Raw genomic sequence first — 25,788 nt, 5'->3', positions numbered from 1 at the left:
TTATACCTCTTTATATTTATGAATATTTATTAGCAATAAAATGCTAATAGCGCACGGAATTATATTTTTTATTTAATTTTTATAATCAATTTTGAAATTTATAAGATACTCAAAATGTCTTGTATGTTTCTTTTACAATTTTTTATTCTTTATATTTTTTTGATAAGGACGATGTGTTCCAATAAGATTATTTTAACTTTTCTATAAAACGCAATAATTATTCAGGAAGCAATGATTTTTTTATTTCAATATAAAGTACAAACATGGCGGTTATATGTGGAATACAATATCTTCCAAATGGCCGCCCCGGCTCTTCTTGCAGACTATCATCTTTTTGTAGAAATGTTGTGCTTTTAGAAATTTTCTATCACATGTTTGCATAAATGTGGCTCTATTTCAACGATAACAACTGCAACATATCATTTGCATCATTTTCTGATAAAATATTCTTATCTTTATTTTAAACAAAAAATTTAAATAATTATTCTTTATGTCAAATCAGATTTTAATTCAGATTTCATTATTAAAAGCATGAAAAATAACTTCGTTTCATGTTTTACGTACAAGTAAGACATGTGCTATAAAATCTTGTTTTTTTTACCGTTGACCTTTAGTTCTGGAATTGTTTTGGATTATTGGCATAGATTTTTCCCTTCACGTATTTCCCCCTCCTCCAAAAAAAAGTCTAATGGTGTTAAATTGCATGATTTTGATGGCCAATTGACGTTCCCTCTTCGAAAAATAACACGACTAGAAAATTTGGAGTACAATAAAGCAATTGTTTCATTAACTGTGTGGCAGGTGGCACTATCCTGTTGAAACTACATATTGTTTAAGTCCATATCATTTTATTTTCGAATACATATCATCGTCTTTAAATACATAATATCATCTTTGAATACAAGATGTTACACAGAATTTTATAAGAAAAATAATTTACTTACCTATTTTTATTAAAAATTGCGTTCCTACGATATTAAATATCGTTTTAATGTAACTATCTGTTGTGCTTTAGAAATTATTTATATGTTTTAATGAGATATATTTTACTTATGGTAACTCACCTCTATAGATTAAAATTATGTGTTTATTAAAATTACAGTACTTTGTAACAATTAACAATTTGTAACAATAATACAGTTAACACCGTCTTGAATTGCGAATGCCAGAGCTATAAATTTAATTGCTATCTTATTTTAATTTAATTGCTGTACTGTTTCGAGAAATCGAACTAAGAGAAATATTCGAAGCTAAAATGATAAATACATTATGATGTAAATAGTTTCTAAGAGATTACAAGTAGTAACAAACATTACTAACATAATAAAGAATGACTGTTGATTTGACTGTTGATATCTAATCGGATAAATTTCTGCATAAAATATAGAAAGTAAATTTGTATGTTGTTTTTTACTATTGTTACAGAAAATGTGTGGAAAATTATACTTTTAAAATAAATAATTTTTAGAATTATGTATACTATGTCAAAATATAAATTAAATATTGTTTCGGTTATAATCAATTTATTTTACATTATAAATTTATTAATATAAATTTTTATACATTGCTACGAATAAAAGAAGAGAGTTACTCGTAAAAAATGAATTATTAAACTTTATTATAAAAGATATTAAACTATTAAAAATAATAGAATATAAAATTTTTATGTAAAGAAAGAGCCATATAGAGGAATAACAAACATACCAAAAGTTTACAATAATCGGGATAATAAATAAATAAAATACTTATGTTTTTATGTATAAATATAAATAAATTCTAACAATTAGATAAACAAAATATTAAAAATAATTGGAACAAACATGGAATAATTTAAAATTGAAAGTAATATTTAATACAACAACAAAAAGAAAATTATAAAAATAATAAATATACGAATGCATGTGAGCAACAAGTAAAATTATTCTCATGGATTCAATTGTTTGTCTATTTGTTTCTCATACGGTACGCGCTCATAGGCGCCCGTAGTTTCTTGATCGTCTTCTGTATTCCAATATTCGTTTCTTTATTTTTTGTTGAACAGCATCAATTAGTTGTTTTCCAATCCTTGCAAGATTATTTTGAACGAATTCACTTACCTAAAACAGATTATTTGATAATATAACGGATGATATTAATAAATATAAGTTTGTCTCTTATTAGAGATAAAAAAATGATAAATTGCTGCGTTAAATGCATTTGGATCAGATACATCACATATGTGACGAATTAAACATAAATAAGTTCAACATGAAAGGGTCAAGTAATGAGAATATTATATGCATATAAGAAAATATACCTTTTTTAATTGTTTTACGTCATGTTCGTGCGTTATAATAACAATTAATATGGCAATTTGGTCAATTGGCCTACAAAAGCAAAGCAACATATTTAGCAAATATGACAAATATCCATAAATATTCAAATATAATCACAAAGAAAAAAGAGTAATCACTTTTTTATGTTGAATTGGAACAATTCAAAACTGTTTAATATATAATTGAGCACTGCATCATTGTTTGAATGTTTCGCAACAATAAGGAGAACAATATTAGCAATTGTTTGATTGTTTGTCACACTAGAATAAAATCCATTTACTGTTACTGTTAAATAACTTCGAATAGTACAAGGATTTGTATAGCAAGTTAAGTATTCTGAATATATATTGTCGTATGTTATATTCGATATAAGCCACAGCAGTATTTTAGTCCAAGTAGTGTAGTTTGCTGTCATTAACCTTTACAGTCTAACCATTCTCTCCATTTGAAAAATCTGCATTACCAGATAAAAAAAAATCTTCTGTACAAACATTTAATTACAATATTTTATAATATTATATTAAAATGATTTATTTAATATAAAGCAATAATTCCACAAAATTTATTCATACATTTATCGTGGCTGCAAAACAACTTACTTGTCTTGTATGGAATTTTCTAGATGTTTTTTTAATCGAAAGGCGGCTGTTTGTCTACATTTATAACTACCGAGAACACATGCCCATTTTACCGCTTCTTCTCTTAAATATTTAGTAAAATTACTTTTATCAAATTTGTCATCGTATCTTATATTTAGCAGAAGTTTATGGAACATTTGATTAATTTTGTTCTAAAAATTGTAAAATACTAGAAATATTAAATTTATCGTATTTAAAAAAAGAAGGTGTAAGTATACTTACACATATACATATTTATTTAACTCTTTCTACATACAGTGTTTTAATATTATACATTATTCATTTTTATAGAAATTTATTCTTATTATAATTTACCTTTATAGTTGAAGTATCTTGAACTGCTCAAACACACGTCATGTATTCAATAGCTTTAATCATAGGGTACCATGCTATATAGTTTGTGTCTTTAACTAGAAAGCTTGTAATATCCCAAAACATGGTGAAATTGAGTTGTCCTTGCGTGAAAAAATAAAACGCGTCATCGATGATTTGGGCTCGATTCAGAACATGAATATCGATACAACTTTCAAAGTACAAATGGTTCGCAAGTTTTTGCCAATTATCAAAATCATAATTGCCGCGATAGTACCCTATGACACAAAAATAATATTTTTATTGTTAGAACATCTTCATCAAATTTATCAAGAAATACTGACAAATATTGTTTTTTCTTTCGAAATATTTTTTTAAATAAATCATTTTTTAATAAAATATTTTAAAATATTAGTTAAAGATATGTCTATTGCAAATAATTAATTGCAAAGTTATTATAAATTAGTAATAAATTAATTTCAAAGATGTAAGCTGCGGATCAACATTGGCCGAAACGTTAAGTGTAATTGTGATTACATACAATATATTAATATATTATTATTAATCTTACATAATATATATAAATATCGGTGGTCAAATTTCGAATAATAGAACATAAGTTACAGAAAATAAAGTTACTGTTTAATATTTATCAGCTTGTTGTAAATTGACAATAATCCAATCATTATTATCAATCCAAAGCATAGAGTAGTGTGGTGTTAGTGAAGATAGCCAACAGTAATTTTTGACATTAGATGTCGCAAAGTTTATAACTGATTTCATCGTATACGTTACATATATTCGGTATTGTTTCATGTCAACAAGTGATGTCAGCAAGTAACGATTGAAATTAATGATGTATAATATATGATATATAATATATTAATGTGTTAATGGAAAAATCTTGTGTTACATATAATACAGGATAATATCCTTCCGTTGACCAAACATCGATTATATCTTTCATATTAAAGCCTATTGTGTTATTTGTTACATTTAGGGCACTTTCCATAGCGGTCCAAAATGGTAGACTAGAAAATAAATTGTTTGCATCTGTCGCGTTTGTCTGATTATACCTGAAAAATTAACATTGCAAAAATTTATTACAAATTATGAAATTACAAAATTTATTAATAATCAAAATTTTCCAATGTTGTTTTAAATCCTTTACATAAAGACTTTAAATATCCTTTACGTAACTAAAAGTAGCGGATTAAACTGTTAATTTTTATGTTTTTGAATAATAGAATTTAAAGCATTAGCATTATGTGCTTTACTGGTTACAATTTACAATTAACATTTTTTGTGTCTTTTTTATCACTATCAAAATATATAGAAAGATATTACTCACTGTATGTTTATATACGTGTTCATACCCAACCAAAACACGTGATCAGATATTAGATGATATAACATGCGCCATACAATGGATGCTGTGACAATTCATATTATAAAGTACTTGTTAAGTAGTTTTTCTTTACTTTTAATATAGTATTAATTACAATTGACATAATAGAAACTAGTATTTCAAAATACTAATCATTTTTATTTTTAATATACTTATATATAATAAGTTCTATCTATAAATGAGTTGTATTTGAATCGATTTGTAGTAAAGTTTTCTTATATTCTGTTATGTATGAATTTAAGAATTTACGTATAATTATCAATATCTTAAAATTACATTTTCTTTGATTCTAAATAATATTTTAGTTATATTTACTTAAACTTACATTTGATATAATAACGGAATTTTCTAAATAGCAGAAAATTTGGCATAAAACGAGTGTCGAAACGTAAAGATTCCTGTTGTGTTTGAACGACAAATAAGTCCATCATGCGATAATATAACCGAGTCTGTAAAGCGAGACATGATCGAGAAAATATATAGTCGAGAGTGTATTTGAATTTTGGCATATTATATTTAACGCTGTTGACAGTTGTCATTTGATCGTTTAATAAAATTATAAAGTTATAAAGTCTAAAAATGTAGTAGTAGTATATTAACAGTAAAAATATAAAGAAACCTGATTCAAAATATGCGCTGCAAGAAATGTAATAAATCCTTCTTTGGACCACAGAAACACATCATCGTACCACTGAGATATCGTTTCACGTGCTACTAAGTTCGCCACTTTTATTTTGCGGGCAATGTCATCTAAGGTATTATTATAAATAATATCTTCTTCCCTGAAAATTGTTTTCAAGTATAATAAATATAAACAAAACTTTTATTTTTATTATGCAATTTAATAAATTTGGTATTGACTTTATAGTAGATACAATTTATCACGCAGACACAAATAAACATTTATTAAGTTTAGTTGAAATTAAATTTAAAGATAAACCAGTAATAAAGTTAAATCTAAATTTGAAAAAAAAAATGAAATATTTAAAGAACCTTGTGTCTTTATATATTTTTAGTAAACAATATATATTATATTCTCAATGAAATAACATGACAATAACTATTTTGCTTTTAATTTTACATATTTACATAGAGTTTATTTAAGAAGGAAGAAAAATTAATATTTTGAGTATTTCTGCATCAGCATTACGTGCGCAATGTGTATAACATTTAAAATGATAAGAATTTTGTTGATTTTGTCTCATTATTATTGGTGGAAAAAATAAGCTTTTGTAGTATATTTCTTGTACGTAAAACGTAAATCGCAATTATTTTTCATGCTGTGTGTAATAAAATCCGAATTAAAATCTGATTTAACGTAAAAATAATTATCTAAATATTTTCTTTAAAATAGAAATAAGAATAAAGATAAGAATTTGATCAGAAAAAGTGATATGTTTTAGTTATTTTCCAATAATCATACTAACATATATTTTTCATTTTAGAATATTATATTAGTTAGATAAATATATTTATTTAATTTTACTTTTGATTTTAATTTTTGTTTATATTAATAAGTATTACCTTAATAGAATGAATCTCCGTGTCTTTATGTTACTGTGTTGAAAGTCCTTAGTTACAATGTAATCTATTTTTGATATTTTTCTTGAAATTTTTTGTGCCAAATAGTGCACGACTCTATGGACAATGTTTTCTGCAAATCGCAACTGGTCTATCTCATCCCTTTTCTATACCAAATTTTAACATTTCTATTAGAGGCGAAGAAATTAGTGAATGTGGTTATCACAATGGTTAAATGTTGAGCGGACATTAAAGGTGATGTGTCAAAATAAGTCCACAGCATGTTATGCATATCTTCAACTTGTTTTTGTATCGGCATAGATGATAAAAATGTGTAGTTTTTATGGTGCCAAATAGAAATTTTAAAGGTTGATTTGAATACTGGCTCGTTCAAATATGGAAATAGTTCTCCTGCTCTTATTACTTTGTTTAATCTATTTTATTTTAAATGTATGATTAATATAAAATTATACCACAATTTGATTAAAAATTTGAATATATTAACTTACAGTTTGTCTTTTTCTTTGACTATGTCAAAAGATTCAAAAAAGTCTCCGTCATCTAATATGCTACTGACATATATTATTTTTAAGATATACGTACCAGGAGATAATAAATCTACTGATGATTGGATAAAATCAAAATAAATGTACGTTTTATCGATAAATGAAAATTTCTGGATGTTGATTGTTTGATTAACATTCTTGTCAATCAAGTCAATTTTTGCTATACCGAAAATCTTTGAACTCATCATAGTTATATTTTTCGTTGCACGATTAATCTGGATGATAATATTGCATTTCGCAGAAAAGACATTATTGTATCCGTCAAATTTTATTTTTACATCATAATGCAATGGTTTTAAAGTGTTTTCCGAAACATTGTAATTCAATTCAGTCTCATTTTTCGTCAATTTTATAGTAGATAGTATAATTATGAGTATTAATATTAATCTGACATTTAATAAAATATGTCGTAATGCCATATCAATTTCCATTTAAAGCCTCTGCAAGAAGAATTTCTTGATTAAAAATAAACATATACATTTGCAACATATTCTATTTAACTTCTATGTACGAAAAATAAAGATTATATAACAACTATTGCAGTTAATTGTATTAAAGCGGTAGATAACGATAGCAGACGATAGATAATTATTACATTAATCTCAGCTCACGTAATATAAATCGAAAAAGAAAAAATTTAAAAGAATCGTTAAATATAATCGTCAGCACAAGAATATGTTTTGAAGAATATAAATCTGTATTTGTGAGTTTAGAAATTTGTTATATGTTTTAATGAGAAATACTTCGCTTATGGTAACTCACCTTTACAGATTAAAATTATTTGTTTATTAAAATTACAGTACTTTGTAACAATTAACAATTTGTAACAATAGTACAGTTAACACCGTCTTGAATTGCGAATGCCAGAGGTATATAAACTTAATCGCTGTCTTACTGTTTTGAAAAATCATCGAACACTGAGAGAAATGTTGGAAGCAAACATAATAAATACATTATGTGATATAAGTAGTTTCTACAAGGTTACACAGTAACAACCACTATACTAAACAATGGAGAAGCGAATAAATTTTGGTATGTAATAAATTTTGATAATGTAAGCCGATAAATGTGTGCATAAAGTATAGAAAATAAATTGATTGTTTTTATCTGTTGTTACAGAAAATGTGTGGAGTGTTATTTTTTTAAAGTAAATAATTTTTAGAATTATGTGTATGTCAAGATACATATTTAATATTTTTTCGTACATACTCAATTTTAATTAAATTATAAATTTATTGATATAAATTTTTATATATTGTTATGAATAAAAGGAGAGAATTAGTCGTAAAAAAATGAATTATTAAGCATTATTATAAAAGATTTTATAATGTTAAAAATAATAAAATATTCTAAAATTTTAATGTATGAAAAAGGACCAAATAAAGAAATAACAAGCATAACAGAAAGTTACAATACCAGGGACAATAAATAATATGTTAAAAATAATTAGAACAAAAATGAAACAATTTAAAATTGAGAAGTAATATTTAATACAACAATAAGAAGGGAATTACAAAAATGATTAATATATGAATGCATTTGAGCAGCAATTAAAATTATTCTCTTCCATGGATTCAATTGTTTGCATATTTGTTTCTCATACGGTAGGCGCTGATAGGCGCCCGTAGTTTCTTGATCTTTTGTATTCCAATTTTCGTTTCTTTATCTTTAGTTTAACTGCATTAATTAGTTGCTTCTCACTCATCGTTATATTATTTTTAACGAATTCATTTATCTAAAACAGATTATTAAATAATATATCAGACAATATAAATAAATATAAATTTTTATTCTACTACAGTTTTAAGCATTATAATTTGCTGTATTAAGTATATTCAGATATGTTTCGATATCATATATGTTACAATTTTAAAATAAACACTTTTAGTATAACAGGGCCAAGTAATGAGAATATTATATGCATAAAAGAAAATATACCTTTGTTAATTGTTTTACGTCATGTTCGTGCGTTATAATAACAATTAATATGGCAATTTGGTCAATTGGCCTACAAAAGCAAAGCAACATATTTAGCAAATATAACAAATATTCATAAATATTCAAATATGATCATAAAGAAAAAAGAGTAATCACTTTTTTATGTTGAATTGGAACAATTCAAAACTGTTTAATATATAATTGAGCACTGCATCATTGTTTGAATGTTTCGCAACAATAAGGAGAACAATATTAGCAATCGTTTGATTGTTTGCCACCCTGGAATAAAATCCATTTAGTATTGCTGTTAAATAACTTTGAATAAGATGAGGATTTGTATAGCAAGTTAAGTATTCTAAATATATATTGTCGTATGTTATATTTGATGTATGCCGCAGCAGTATTTTAGTCCAAATAGTGTAGCTTGCTGTCATTAAACCTTTACAGTATATCCATTCTCTCCATTTGAAAAATCTGCATTACCAGGTAAAAAGAAATATTCTATACAAACATTTATATATATATAATTACAATATTTTATATTATATTAAAATAATTTATTTAATATAAAACAATAATGCCACAAAGAGTTTATTCATACATTTATCGTGGCTGCAAAGCAACTTACTTGTCTTGTGCAGAACTTTCAAAATGTTTTTCTAATTGAAAGGCGGCTGTTTGTCTACATTTATAACTACCGAGAACACATGCCCATTTTACCGCTTCTTCTCTTAAACATTTAGTAAAATCACTTTCATCAAGCTTGTCATTGTATCCTATATTTAGCAGAAGTTTATCGAATATTTCTCTGATGTTGTTCTAAAAATTGTAAAATAATAGAAATATGAAATTTATTGTATTTTTTAAAAAAAAGATGTAAGTATACTTACACATACATATATTTGTTTAACTTCTTTTATATGCACTGTTTTAATATTATACATTATTTATTTTTATAGAAATTTATTCTTATTATAATTTACCTTTATAGTTGAAGTATCTTGAACTGCCCAGACACACGTCATGTATTCAACAGCTTTAATCATAGGATACCATGCTACATAGTCTGTGTCTTTATGTAGAAATCTTGTAATATCCCAAAACATGGTGAAATTGAGTTGTTTTTGCGTCAGAAAGTAAAACGCGTCATCAATGATTTGGGCTCGATTCAGAACATGAATATCGGTGTAATTTACATAGTACAAATGGATCGCAAGTTTTTGCCAGTTATCAAAATCATAATTGACGCGGTAGTACCCTATGATACAAAAATAATATTTTTATTCTTAGAATGTCTTCATCAAATTTATCAATGCTGTCAAATATCTTTCTTTTTTTTTAAACATTTTCTTAAATAAATAATTTTGTAATAAAATATTTTAAAATGTTAGTTAAAAATATGTCTATTGCAAATAATTAATTGCAAAGTTACTTTAAATTAATAATTAATTAATTTCAATGATGTAAGCTGCGGATCAATATTGGTCAAAATGTTAAGTATAATTGTGATTACTTATAATATATTAATATACTATTAAATTTTGTATAATATCTACAAATATTAAAAATTTTCAAATAAACAGTAAAAAACATAAATATTTCTATTGGTTAAATATCGAATAATTGAACTTCAGTTACAGAAAATAAAGATACTGTTTAATATTTACCAGCTTGTTTTAAATTGACTATAATCCAATCATTTTTGTCATTCTTCTTCTTTGTAATTCGCGATTTTTGTTGATAAAGCCAAAAGTAATTATAGTCATTTGATTTTGTTTTACATGTCACTAATACGAAATGTCTCGCGTTTTTGTTGAATTTAGAATTGATGTACTCTCGGTATACTGTCTTATTATGCACATAAATTCTATTCACCAGCAGTTGAGGATATCTTTTTTCCTTTATCCAAATATTCATTATATCTGTTATGTTTACACGGCGTAGGTTGCGATTATTCAAAATAATTTGTATAACATTCCACAATTGATCGATCTGTATCGTATTCGACTGATTATATCTATAAAAAGAAAAATGTTTTACAGTGTACAGCACATGAACATTTATTTGCTTGCAGGAAATTATTATTTAATTTACTCAAATATAAAATTATGTTTGTAAAATAAGATATAATATAAATATTTAAATGCAGTAAATTTGTTATGAGATTTGAAAATAGTCTTTATTTTTCTCGTTCAATAGTTGGGGGTTATCTAAGTTTTTTCTTAATAAAATTGTATAAGTAGAAATCTTTATTTAAGAAAATATCTCATTTGCATACATTTTAATTTTATTTTTTGTAACTAATGTCTTAACGTTATAAATATATATTAACAAGTTTGGAATTATGTAAAGAATAAAATAATTTATTTATCTATGATTTTGAACATTAGTTTTCAAAAAATTGTTAATTGTAAAGTTAAATTGTACAAATTTCAAAAATCCACTATTTTAATTTACATTAAGAATAAAATTTTAATTTTTATAATCAGCCTTATATTGTTTTTAGGATAGATAAAAGATAGCTCAATAAATTTTAAAGAATTTATATCTAGGATCTCTGACTATAATATAAATAATGTTATTTTCTTTCAATGTTTAATTTTTTGCTGTGTAAAAACTATGAAGAGATATTACTCACTGTATGTCTATATATGTATGGATACCAGTCCAGAACACATTATCAGATGATATAACACGTATTAGATGATATAACATGCGCCATATAATGGATGCTGTTACAATTCAAATTATAAAGTACTTGTTAAATAGTTTAAAGTTTTTTTTTTATTTTTAAAATAGTATTAATTACTATTGACATAATAGTAATTAGTATTTTAAAATAGTATTAATTTATATTATTAATATACTTTTAATAAGTTTTATGTATAAATAAGTTGTATTTTAATCCATTTGTAGTTAAATTTTTTTATATTCTGTTATATACGAATTTAAGAATTTACATACAATTATCAATATTTTTAAATTATATTTTCTTTAATTATAAGTAATATTTTAGTTATATTTACTTAAACTTACATTTGATATAATAAAAGGATGTTCTAAGTGGCAGAGAATCTGTAGGAAGCATATCGAAACGTAAAGATTCCTGTTGTGTTTGAACAACAAATAAGTCCATCATGCGATCATATAACCGAGTCTGTAAAGCGAGACATGATCAAGGAAATATATGTGCCAGTTATTATGAAAGTGGCCTAAGTCATATATTTCTCGTTTCGAGATATTCAAACTTTTGCGTTTGACCATATTAAAAATATTTTTCCATCATGGTGCAAAATTTATCAAAAATTATAATGTTCTTCTGATGTTAAATTTATCTAAGATTATTAAATTTTATGAATAACTTGCACAAAACTGTGTGTTTTTAACCGTTGAATGACTTATGCCACTTTCAAAATTAATAGTAGTCCTAATTGATGATTTACGATAACAAAAAATTAATAAATTTAATTGAAAAAATAACTTAAAAGGAAACAAATTTATTTACTTTTAGAATTGTATTATCTATTTTAATTGTATTAATTATTTTTTTAAAATTATTTTTTTAATTATTTTTAATTATTTTATCCGTTTCCATTTCTTGCAAACATTATTTCGTGGTACTAAGTCTATGAAACACAACGATCAAAATAATCTTATTTAATAATTTAATGTTTCGCAAAATTATTACGGCAATTTAATTATATTAAGTATTATTTACATTATTGATATTACCTGTATAAATAAATATGAAATATTTTTGTAAAGTTAAATTTACCTGAGCCGCTGTCGGACGACATAATAGAAAAATATGTTGAAAATTATGATAATGTCACTTTTTCTATCGCAATGTTAGAAAAAAAATGACTTATACCACTATCAAAATAAGCATGCAATTACACCTGATAATAATGAAAATGACAACTTCATTTTATTGCTTATTTCATGGTAACTTTGCAAAAATTCTTCCATAATAATGAAATATAGTTGATATAATATAATACTAAATAAAAATCTAATTTTTTTTTGGTTTTGTGACTTAGGCCACTTTCATAATAACCGGCACATATAGTCGAGAGTGTATTTGAATTTTGGCATATTATATTTAATTTAGCTGTTGGCAGTTGTTATTTCATCGTTTAATAAAGTTATAAAGTCTAAAAATGTAGTAGTATATTAACAGTAAAAATATAAAGAAACCTGATTCAAAATATGCGCTGCAAGAAATGTAATAAATCCTTCTTTGGACCACAGAAACACATCATCGTACCACTGAGATATCGTTTTACGTGCTACTAAGTTCGCCACTTTCATTTTGCGGGCAATGTCATCTAAGGTATTATTATAAATAATATCTTCTTCCCTGAAAATTGTTTTCAAATATAATAAATATAAACAAAACTTTTATTTTTATTATGCAATTTAATAAATTTGGTATTGACTTTATAGTAGATACAATTTATCACGCAGACACAAATAAACATTTATTAAGTTTAGTTGAAATTAAATTTAAAGATAAACCAGTAATAAAGTTAAATCTAAATTAAAAAAAAAAATGAAATATTTAAAGGACCTTGTGTCTTTATATATTTTTAGTAAACAATATATATTATATTCTCAATGAAATAACATGACAATAACTATTTTGCTTTTAATTTTACATATGTACATAGAATTTATTTAAGAAAGAAAAAAAATATTTTGGGCATTTCTACATCAGTATTACGTGCGAAATATGTATAACATTTAAAATGATAAGAATTTTGTTGATTGTGTCTCATTATTATTAGTGGAAAATATAAGCTTTTGTACTATACTTTTTACCTGTATTTAAAACGTAAATCGCAATTATTTTTCATGCTTTGAGTAATAAAATCAGAGTTAAAATCTGATTCGACGTAGAAATAATTATTTAAATTTTTCGTTTAAATAAAAATATGGATAAAGATAAGAATTTAATCAGAAAGAGTGATACAAGTGATATGTTTTAGTTATTTTTTAATAATCATGCTAACATTAACATATTTTTTTAATTTTGGAATATTATAGATATATTTATTATTATAGATATATTATAAATATATTTATCTAATTTTAATTTGGTTTTAATGTTTGTTGTTATTAATGAATATTACCTTAATAAAATGAATCCCCGTGTCTTTATGTTAAAGTGTTGAAAGTCCTTAATTACAATGTAATTTATTTTTGATATTTTTCTTGTATTTTTTTGTGCCAAATAGTGCACGACTCCTTGGGCAATGGTTTTTGCATATCGTATTTGTTCTGTTATCTCTTTTCTACACCAAATTTTCATATTTGCAATAGAAGTTAAGTAAATTGCGCTATAATTGAATGTTGTCATCACGATTGTTAAAGATTCAACAGACATTGGAGGTGATGTGTCAAAATGAGTCCACAGCATGTTATCCATATCTTCAACTTGTTTTTGTATCGGCATAGATGATAAAAATGTGTAGTTTTCATGGTGCCAAATAGAAATTTTAAAGGTTGATTTGAATACTGGCTCGTCCAAATATGGAAATAGTTCTCCTGCTCTTATTACTTTGTTTAATCTATTTTATTTTAAATGTATGATTAATATAAAATTAATACCACAATTTGATTAAAAATTTGAATATATTAACTTACAGTTTGTCTTTTTCTTTGACTATGTCAAAAGATTCAAAAAAGTCTCCGTCATCTAATATGCTACTGACATATATCATTTTTAAGATATACGTACCAGGAGATAATAAATCTACTGATGATTGGATAAAATCAAAATAAATGTACGTTTTATCGATAAATGAAAATTTCTGGATGTTGATTGTTTGATTATCATTGTTGTCAATCAAGTCAATTTTTACTATACCAAAAATCTTTGAACTTATCATAGTTATATTTCTTATTGCACGATTAATCTGAATGATAATATTGCATTTCCCAAAAAAGACATTTCTGTATACGTCAAATTTTATTTTTACATTATAATGCAATGCTTTCAAATAAGTGTCATTAAATACATTGTAATTCAGTTCAGTCTCATTTTTCGTCAATTTTGCGGTAAATAGTATAATTATTAGTATTAATATTAATCCGACATTTAATAAGATATGTCGAAACGCCATACTAATTTTCATTCAAAACCTCTGAAAGAAGAATTTCTTGATTGAAAATAAACATATACATATGCAACACATTTTGTTTAACTTTATATACGAAAAATAAAGATTATATATAACAACTATTGCAGTTAATCGTACTAAAGCGGTGTAGGATTTTCATGAAAAAAGGCAAAAAGAGAAAAAGAATTATTTCCGGTAGTAGCGAAAGAAGAAACGAAATTTTAATTACGAGAGATTATATGAAATCTTACAAGCAACAGAATTTGTCTAAAATTTTTTCTTAAATATGAAACGGAAAATATTAAATATATATAAAATTTATATAATACTGAAAATGCAACTCAGGTATCAGATATTCGTTTCATATACGTTTTCTAACCGTATTCAATGTATTTATGTACGTTGAGAAAACGTATATGAAACGAATATGTGTTACCCGGTCAATAAGTAAGAGAATCTAATTTTTATTTTTACAGAGAATTACATTGTTACAATGTTACAGATAATTGAATAACTTTTCTCTGAATAACTTTTCACTGTAAGTATTTGTTTATTAGATCTCTAGAAACACAATCGATCTTTCCAGTAAATTTTGCGACTATCAAAATAATTAATTTTAACATGAATTTAATTAAAACATTTTACATTGAATAGACGATAGATAATTGTTACGTTTATCTCAGCTTACGTAATATAAATTGAAAAAGAAGAAAACTTAATAAAATTGTTAAATATGTTTATCAGCACAAAAGAATATGTAATAAGAATATAAAGCTGTATTTGTTGTGTTTTAGAAATTTGTTATATGTTTTTAATGAGAAATATTTCACTTATGATAACTCACCTTTGTAGATGAAAATTGTGTTTATTAAAATTACAGTACTTTGTAACAAATAACAATTTATAACAATAGTACAGTTAACACCGTCTTGAATTGTGAATGCCAGAGGTATATAAATTTTATTGCTATCTTACTGTTTCGAGGAATCATCGGACACTAAGAAAAATATTGGAAGCTAACATGATAAATACATCATGTAATGTATATAGTGTTTCTAAGAGGTTACGCAGCAGGAAACTCTACTACTAACATAATAGAGAAGCTATTGACTGTTGATATCTAATCGGCAGGGCCACGTTTGTAAAATTTGCGTCCAGGAATTTGTGATTTTCGAGCGCCTCAATCTAGCCTTTCTCCCCCAATGAGTAAACAGTAAATAATTAACATTTTGTATATTAATTAGATTTTGTATATTAATTAGATTCTACCGAAACACACTCAAGAACAAGGAGATAATTGAAAATGGAACATTTATTTATAAATATATAAAAGCTGCGGCTCAGAGGCTCAAGCTCCAAAAGCTCATAAGTAAACGCGCTACTGCTAATCGGATAAATTTATGCATGAAATATAGAAATTAAAGTTGTACGTTGTTTTTAACTACGTTACAGGAAATGTGTGAAAAATTATACTATTGAAATAAATAATTTTTAGAATTATGCATACTATATCAAAATACAAATTAAATATTTTTTTCGGTAGAATCAATTTGATTTAAATTATAAATTTATTGATATAAAATTTTACACATAAATACAAGTAAAAGGTGAGTGTTTGTCAAAAATGAATTACATTAGTTTACAAAAAAAAATTGTTTCTATTTATTTTTAATCAAATCAGGTGTTTCTTATAAATTTTTGATGCTGAATATGATGCCGCAAACCAAATTTTACCAGCACATGGTGATGGAGCTATTTCTGATTTGTGAAACGGCGCACGCGCTCCTGAGGCTTCAAGCTTTAATCCTTCATAACATGGCAAAAAGTTAGATATCGAAATTAAAAAATGCATTTTATCAAGGACAGACAATACATGATTTCTGATCAGAATTTCAGGATAACGTTAACTTTTCTTACAAAAAAATATCAAATTTCGCAAAAAAAATCATTTTTTATATATTAAACTTCAATTATTTTTTAAACTTGACGTGCTGATGAAATTTTGTTTGCGGCATCGTTTTAAGCATCCAAAAATGTATAAGAAACACCTTGATTAGTTGAAAAAAATTTTTGGTTGTAAACTAGTGTTATTAAGCTTATTATAAAAGATATTATACTGTTAAAAATAATAAAATACTGTAAAACTTTTATGTAAAGAAAGAGCCGAATGGAGGAATAACAAACATACCAAAAATTTACAATAATCGGGATAATAAATAAATAATATACTTATATCTTTATGTATAAATATAAATTGAAGTTAAATATTAGATAAATAAAATATTAAAAACATTGGAACAAACATTACATGAAATAATTTACATGAAGTAATTTATAATTGAAAGTAATATTTAATACAACAATTTCATAAGAAAATTTAATAAGAAGAAAATTATAAAAATAATGAATATATGAATGCATATATGCAACAAGTAATATTATTATCTTCCATCTATTCAAGTGTTTGGCATTTTATGCTGCATTATGTTTCTAAGTTCCATCTGAGAATCCCATACTTTCCAACTTGTCTATTGTATTCCATTTTTCGTTTGATTAATTTTAGTTTAACTGCATCAACTAGCCGCTTCTCACTCATCGTCATAATATTTTTAACGAATTCACTTACCTAAAACAGATTGTTTAATAATATATCAGACAATATAAATAAATATTAATTTTTCTTCTACTGTAATTTTAGACATTATTTGCTGTAGTAAGTATATTCAGATATGTTTTAGTATCACATCTGTTATAGTTTTAAAATAAATGATCTGAAAATGAAAGGACCAAGTAATGAGAATGTTATATGCATATAGGAAAATATACCTTTTCTAATTGTACTACGTCATGCTCGTGCGTTATAATAACAATTAATATGGCAATTTGGTCAATTGGTCTACAAAAGCAAAGCAATATATTTGGCAAATATAACAAATATTCATAAATATTCAAATATAATCACAAAGAAAAAAGAGTAATCACTTTTTTATACTGAATTGGAATAATTCAAAATTGTTGAATATAAAATTGAGTACTGCATCATTGTTTGAATGTTTCGCAACAATAAGGAGAACAATATTAGCAATTGTTTGTTTGTTTGTCACACTAGAATAAAATCCATCTACTAGTATTTCTAAATAATTTTGAATAATGTGAGGATTTGTACAGCAAGTTAAATATTCTGAATATATATTGTCGTATGTTATATTCCATTTATGCCACAGCAGTATTGTCGCCCAAGTAGTGTAGTTTGCTCTCATTAAACCTTTACAGTATATCCATTCTCTTGATTTGAAATATCTGCATTATCAGAAAAAAAGGAATATTTTACACAAATATTTAACTACAATATTTTGTATTTAAAATTAAAATAATTTATTTAGCATAGGTCAATAATGCTACAAAATTTGTTTATATAAGTATTGTACTTATAAAACAACTTACTTGTCTTGCATAGAACTTCCTACAAGTTTTTCTAATCGAAAGGCCGCTGTTTGTCTACAGTTATAACTATTGAGAACACATGCCCATTTTACCGCTTCTTCTCTTAAACACTTAGTAAAATCACTGTCATCAAATTTGTCATCGTATCCTATATTACGCAGAAGTTCATTGAACATTTTTTTAATTTTGTCCTAAAAATTGTTAAATAATAGAAATATTAAATTTATTGTATTTTTGAAAAAAGAGATGTAAGTATACTTACACATAGACAGGGTGTCTGGCAATAATTTCCCTACCGGTCATATACAGATAGAGGAGGTCAAACCGAGTAGAAAAGTCCTTTACCATTTTTTTATTTTCGTAAAAAGTACTGAGTAATTAACGAAAAAAGATCGGCGAATCCGCGCGAGTAAAGCGCGCGCGGCGAGAAGGACGTCCCCCTGCTATGCTATCACTAGGCGCGCGATGAAGCGTTGGGAGGAGCGCTCTACAAATGACAACGGCAATATACGAGCGGCGCATAATGCTAGATCTTTGCGTCCTAGTGTTCGCGTAGCAGTGGGACGTTCTTCTCGCCGCGCGCGCTTTACTCACGTGGATTCGCCGATCTTTTTTCGTTAATTACTCAGTACTTATTACGAAAATCAAAAAATGGTAGAGGACTTTTCTACTCGGTTTGACCTCCTCTACCTGTATATGACCGGTGGGGCGATTATTGCCAGACACTCTGCACATATTTGTTTAACTTTTTTTTTATGCACTGTTTTAATATTATACATTATTCTTTTTTATAGAAATTTACTTTTATTATAATTTACCTTCATAGCTACATTATCTTGAATTACCCAAACACACATCATGTATTCAACAGCTTTAATCATAGGATACCATGCTACATAGTCTGTGTCTTTAACTAGAAAGTTTGTAATATTCCAAAACATGGTGAAACTGAGTTGGCTTTGTGTCAAGAAATAAAACGCGTCATCGATGATTTGGGCTCGATTCAAAACATGAATATTGGTATAATTTACAGAGTACAAATGATGCGCAAGTTTTCGCCAGTTATCAAAATCATAATTAACGCGATAGTATCCTATGACACAAAAATAATATTTTTATTATTAGAATGTCTTCATCAAATTTATCAAGAAATGCTGCCAAATATTGTTCTTTCTTTCTAAGCATTTTCTTAAATAAATTATATTTTAATAAAATATTTCAAAATATTACAGAAAATATGTTATTACAAATAATTAATTGCAATGCTATTACAAATAATTAATTGCAAAGTTACTTTAATGTAACAATAAATTAATTTCAAAAATGTAAGCTGCGGATCAACATGGGCCAAAACGTTAAGTATAATTGTGATTACTTATAATATATTAATATATTATTACCAATCTTACATAATATCTACAAATATCGATGGCCAAATATCGAATAATAAAACATCGTTTGCAGAAAATAAAGTTACTGTTTAATATTTACCAGTTTGTTGTAAATTGACAATAATCCAATCATTATTGTCAATCCAAATTATATTGTAGTTTGGTGTTAGTGTAGATAGCCAACAGTAATTTTTGACATTAGATGTCGCAAAGTTCATAACTGATTTCATCGTATACGTCACATATATTCGGTATTGTTTCATGTCAACAAGTGATGTCAGCAAGTAATGATTGAAATTATTATATGAGATTGATGTCGTGTTAATGGAAAAATTTTGTGTCACATACAGTACAGGATAATATCCTTCCGTTGACCAAACATCGGTTATATTTTTCATATTAAAGCCTATTGTGTTATTTGTTACATTTAGGGCACTTTCCATAGCGGTCCAAAATGGTAGACTAGAAAATAAATTGTTTGCATCTGTCGCGTTTGTCTGATTATACCTGAAAAATTAACATTGCAAAAATCTTTGTTATAAATTATAAAATTACAATATTTATTAATAATCAAAATTTTCCAATGTTGTTTTAAATTCTTTACATAAAGAGTAACTAAAAGTAGCGGATTAAACGGTTAATTCTTATGTTTTTGAATAATAGAATTTAAAGCATTAGCATTATGTGCTTTACTGGTTACAATTAACAATTAACATTTTTTGTGTCTTTTTTATCACTATCAAAATATATAGAAAGATATTACTCACTGTATGTTTATATACGTGTTCATACCCAACCAAAACACGTGATCAGATATTAGATGATATAACATGCGCCATACAATGGATGCTGTGACAATTCATATTATAAAGTACTTGTTAAGTAGTTTTTCTTTACTTTTAATATAGTATTAATTACAATTGACATAATAGAAACTAGTATTTCAAAATACTAATCATTTTTATTTTTAATATACTTATATATAATAAGTTCTATCTATAAATGAGTTGTATTTGAATCGATTTGTAGTAAAGTTTTCTTATATTCTGTTATGTATGAATTTAAGAATTTACGTATAATTATCAGTATCTTAAAATTACATTTTCTTTGATTCTAAATAATATTTTAGTTATATTTACTTAAACTTACATTTGATATAATAACGGAATTTTCTAAATAGCAGAAAATTTGGCATAAAAAGAGTGTCGAAACGTAAAGATTCCTGTTGTGTTTGAACGACAAATAAGTCCATCATGCGATAATATAACCGAGTCTGTAAAGCGAGACATGATCGAGAAAATATATAGTCGAGAGTGTATTTGAATTTTGGCATATTATATTTAACGCTGTTGACAGTTGTCATTTGATCGTTTAATAAAATTATAAAGTTATAAAGTCTAAAAATGTAGTAGTAGTATATTAACAGTAAAAATATAAAGAAACCTGATTCAAAATATGCGCTGCAAGAAATGTAATAAATCCTTCTTTGGACCACAGAAACACATCATCGTACCACTGAGATATCGTTTCACGTGCTACTAAGTTCGCCACTTTCATTTTGCGGGCAATGTCATCTAAGGTATTATTATAAATAATATCTTTTTCCCTGCAAATTGTTTTCAAGTATTAGAAACATACTTAAAATTTTTATTATAATTATGCAATTTAATAAATTAGGTATTGACGTTGTAGTAGATACAATTTATCACGCAGACACAAATAAACATTAATTAAATTTAGTTAAACCTATATTTTTAGATAAATCAAGAATCAAGTTAAATTTGTATTTGACAAAAAAAAGAATGTTACATTTAAACAAACAACTTGTGTTTTTACATATTTTTACTAAACAATATAAATTATATTCTTTGATATTAATTTTTGTTATTATTATTGAGTATTACCTTAACAGAACGAGGCCTCGTGTCCTTATGTTACTGTGTTGAAAGTCCTTAGTTACAATGTAATCTATTTTTAATACTTTTCTTGTATTTTTTTGCGCCAAATACTGCACGACTCTTTGGAGAATGGTTTTTGCATATCGCATTTCTTCTATAGTCTCTTTTCTACACCAAAATTTTACATTTGCAATAGAAGTTAAGTAAATTGCGCTATAATTGAATGTTGTCATTACGATTGTTAAAGATTGAACAGACATTGGAGGTGATGTGTCAAAATGAGTCCACAGCATGTTATCTATATCTTCAACTTGTTTTTGTATCGGCATAGATGATAAAAATGTGTAGTTTTCATGGTGCCAAATAGAAATTTTAAAGGTTGATTTGAATACTGGCTCGTCCAAATATGGAAATAGTTCTCCTGCTCTTATTACTTTGTTTAATCTATTTTATTTTAAATGTATGATTAATATAAAATTAACATCACAATTTGATTAAAAATCTGATTAGATTAACTTACATTTTGTCTTTTTCTGTGACTATCTGAAAAGATTCGAAAATGTCTTTGTTATCTAATATGCTACTGACATATATCAGTTTTAAGATATATGTACCAGGAAATATAAAATCTACTGATGACTGGGGAAACTCAAGATGAATGTACTTTTTATTGATAAGTGAAAATGTCTGGATGTTGATTGTTTGATTATCATTGTTGTCAACCAAGTCAATTTTTGCTATACTGAAAATCTTTGAATTCATCATAGTTATTTTTGTTGTTGGACGATTAATCTGAATGATAATATTGCATTTCCCAAAAAAGACATTTCTGTATACGTCAAATTTTATTTTTACATTATAATGCAATGCTTTCAAATAAGTGTCATTAAATACATTGTAATTCAGTTCAGTCTCATTTTTCGTCAATTTTGCGGTAAATAGTATAATTATTAGTATTAATATTAATCCGACATTTAATAAGATATGTCGAAACGCCATACTAATTTTCATTCAAAACCTCTGAAAGAAGAATTTCTTGATTGAAAATAAACACATACATATGCAACACATTTTGTTTAACTTTATATACGAAAAATAAAGATTATATAACAACTATTGCAGTTAATCGTACTAAAGCGGTGTAGGATTTTCATGAAAAAAGGCAAAAAGAGAAAAAGAATTATTTCCGGTAGTAGCGAAAGAAGAAACGAAATTTTAATTACGAGAGATTATATGAAATCTTACAAGCAACAAAATTTGTCTAAAATTTTTTCTTAAATATGAAACGGAAAATATTAAATATATATAAAATTTATATAATACTGAAAATGCAACTCAGGTATCAGATATTCGTTTCATATACGTTTTCTAACCGTATTCAATGTATTTATGTACGTTGAGAAAACGTATATGAAACGAATATGTGTTACCCGGTCAATAAGTAAGAGAATCTAATTTTTATTTTTACAGAAAATTACGTTGTTACAATGTTACAGATAATTGAATAACTTTTCACTGTAAGTATTTGTTTATTAGGTCTCTAGAAACACAATCGATCTTTTCAATAAATTTTGCGAATATCAGAATAATTAATTTTCAACGTGTCATATAAATTTTATATTAAAAAATTTTATATTGATACAGATGATTGATAATTGTTACGTTTATCTCAGCTCATGTAGTATAAATCGAAAAAGAAAAAATTTAAAAGAATCGTTAAATATGTTTGTGAGCTCAAAAGAATATGTTTTGAAGAATATAAAACTGTATTTGTGGTGTTTTAGAAATTTGTTATATGTTTTAATGAGAAATATTTAACTTATGGTAACTCACCTGTATAGATTAAAATTATGTGTTTATTAAAATTGCAGTACTTTGTAACAATTAACAATTTGTAACAATAGTACAGTTAACACCGTCTTGAATTGCGAATGCCAGAGGTATATAAATTTAATTGTTATCTTACTGTTTCGAGAAACCATCGAACACTAAGAAAAATATTGGTAGCTGACATGATAAATACATCATGTAATGTAAATAGTTTTTAAGAGGTTACGCGACAATAACAATCTAAACCAGAACTCGGAGTTGGTTACACATTTCGAACCGATTTTTGAGGCGACGCTTACTGTCTCCCCTCGAGCCCCTCACTCCGCTCACGGCTCCACTGTCGATCCGCCGATCGCGCGTCTAATGTTGTGGCTCAGGAGCGTTACTATATAAGAAATAGGCTAGAATTGTACCTTTTATAAAATCGTTATGAACATTTTCCTCGTTAAATATATAATTATTATTTTCATAAATAATTAAGTCAAAATTTCTGTTATTAATATATTATGTATGTAATGTATTATATACATATAATATACATATATTTTATTCGTATTATTCACATTATTCACATTTACATTATTCACATTTTTTATTTAGTCACATTTTGCAGAATCCTTCCAGAATTGTTTTGAAATCTTTCTGAAAACTTTCCGCAATAATCGGTGCTGTATGGGGTCGCAAAAAAAACAGAGTTTTAAATCTTTTGTCACATATTTTTATTTTTTATGACAATATGATTTTATACGTATTATATGTACATTAGAGATAAAAGCAAATTAATATATTTATAAATCACTTCCTGGAGATTAGAGTCGATATAGACACTCAATTAAGCGCTGATAAATCAAACGCAAACAGTTTTAATACGAGTACAAAGGAATTACATGTATTCGAGAGAATAGAATGCAAGAGTTGGTGCCAAGAGTTGTCTACTTACAAGTAGGCAACCTTGCATCCATAGTAAAATATATACTTCGTCAGAGGTCAATGATTATGTAGCGCAGTATCGACAATGGTGACCACACACGTACTTAACTGATTGGTCTTATAATTCATTCATGTGTGTCGGTTTATATCTTGGTACGAAACATATGAATCAAAGTTCGCAGCCGAATGCACGGCAAAATATACTAGCAGTATAATCGAAAGACATTTTTCAGCGTCTTTGCGAGGAGCCGATTTAAAAATACAGAATACACAATTTTTTTCTCTTTTTATCCTCTATTTTGAGAAGTAATTATTTTAAAAGTTTATTTGCGAAATATTAATTTTTTCAGAAAGACACTTGCAAAATTTAGTCACAAGATTTTAAAAATAAATGGTTTATACACTAAATTATGTCTGCAAAAATAACTTTTGTTTTTTGAAGAAACAAAGTTTCCAAACGTGATTAATTTCATAAATGTGTAAATTTTTAAATTTTTTTATTGCGAAAAACACAATTTACATAAAATTATCTTATTTATTTTGCAGGACAACAGCGCTTCTTCAAAGTTAACTTACGTCAGTCTCAGAATGGCCAAGTCATGCGCGATACTCGTCAGATTCTCTACAAAATTGCTTCACCATTCTTCCGGGAAATCTGGCGCTCCCCGACGTAGATCTCGGAGATCAACGGATGCTCTTCGCCATGACCTCCAAAGATGGCGCGTATCCATATTACTGGCGCAGACAGCGAAATTGCTGGAACATATCGCTCTAGTCCCACGGATAGAAAACGTTAACGGTGTCCCCGTGAGCGAGATGGGCGTTCATTAAAACTAGGATCTAACGTTTAAGAGCCGCTGAATGTGACTATCCGAGGCGCATCGTGTCCGAGAGTCATCAACGCACGCTCGCTCATCCGAGTTAATTGTCGGTCGCAATTAAGAGCCGTGTTTTATTGAACCTGAGCTGACACGATGGAATCATGTCGCTCTCATGTGCGCGTGCGGGATCATGGGAAAGGATTATATTATCGTCCGGCCCGAAAAAACGTAACATCGCGTAAATCACGCTACTTAATTAAGCTCGGCCCGGAACAACGTCGGATCCTCGTCTTGGGTCCTCACCTTGAAAACTCACGGAGGCTCCCCTCATCCTCGGATCTGTGGATCTGTATCAACGTTTCAACTGGCGGTAATCGCAGATGACACGCAGAGAGAAGATGCCGAGAGATAAACAAGTAAGTGGGATATAATCTTCCATATATACTGAAACGCGAAGACACGTGTATACGTAAAAATCTGGAAACGCTTCCTTGTTTGTTTTGAATGATGAATTGTTGTGAGTTTCACAATTACGACGTATTTTTTGTGAATTAATTTGCATACACGTTGATAGGTTATTACCTATTTGTTAACTTTAGGAGAATAATTTTTTATCTTTAAAGGTGGACGATCATATTGCGATATAAAGCGAGC

At 26.5% G+C, this 25,788-nt stretch overlaps 2 protein-coding genes and 1 long non-coding RNA gene across 3 annotated transcripts; all 3 read right to left on the bottom strand.

Annotated features, from left to right (window-relative positions):
• Positions 1–1,684: 1,684 nt before the first annotated feature.
• On the bottom strand, positions 1,685–3,153 carry LOC105673532 (uncharacterized). The gene is made up of 4 exons (XR_010890341.1): positions 2,915–3,153; positions 2,453–2,769; positions 2,297–2,366; positions 1,685–2,096 (listed from the first exon to the last, which is right to left on the bottom strand). It is a non-coding gene; the product is annotated as an uncharacterized lncRNA (long non-coding RNA).
• A 115-nt stretch (positions 3,154–3,268) lies between these two features.
• Positions 3,269–6,361, bottom strand: LOC105673566 (uncharacterized). The gene is made up of 6 exons (XM_067355573.1): positions 6,198–6,361; positions 5,293–5,455; positions 4,999–5,122; positions 4,617–4,698; positions 4,179–4,341; positions 3,269–3,543 (listed from the first exon to the last, which is right to left on the bottom strand). Exons 3-6 carry the CDS (start codon positions 5,102–5,104, stop codon positions 3,454–3,456), a joined length of 441 nt encoding a protein of 146 aa, XP_067211674.1. The 5' UTR covers positions 5,105–5,122; positions 5,293–5,455; positions 6,198–6,361; the 3' UTR covers positions 3,269–3,453.
• A 1,860-nt stretch (positions 6,362–8,221) lies between these two features.
• LOC105673458 (uncharacterized) lies at positions 8,222–23,560 on the bottom strand. The gene is made up of 23 exons (XM_067356165.1): positions 23,387–23,560; positions 22,074–22,573; positions 21,560–21,997; positions 21,099–21,261; positions 20,805–20,928; positions 20,423–20,504; positions 19,756–20,162; positions 19,083–19,357; positions 18,265–18,455; positions 17,803–18,120; positions 17,647–17,716; positions 17,306–17,446; positions 14,345–14,835; positions 13,831–14,268; positions 12,896–13,058; positions 11,735–11,855; positions 11,337–11,430; positions 10,366–10,715; positions 9,682–9,956; positions 9,327–9,517; positions 8,855–9,172; positions 8,699–8,768; positions 8,222–8,495 (listed from the first exon to the last, which is right to left on the bottom strand). The coding sequence occupies exons 2-23, from the start codon at positions 22,562–22,564 to the stop codon at positions 8,358–8,360; spliced, it is 5,349 nt and encodes a 1,782-aa protein (XP_067212266.1). The 5' UTR covers positions 22,565–22,573; positions 23,387–23,560; the 3' UTR covers positions 8,222–8,357.
• Positions 23,561–25,788: the final 2,228 nt, after the last annotated feature.

This window comes from Linepithema humile, chromosome 5 (assembly GCF_040581485.1).
Source record: "Linepithema humile isolate Giens D197 chromosome 5, Lhum_UNIL_v1.0, whole genome shotgun sequence".
In the NCBI taxonomy this organism is placed as follows: domain Eukaryota; kingdom Metazoa; phylum Arthropoda; class Insecta; order Hymenoptera; family Formicidae; genus Linepithema; species Linepithema humile.
Note: the sequence above shows the minus strand (reverse complement) of the source record. Positions and strands in the feature narration are given on the sequence as shown.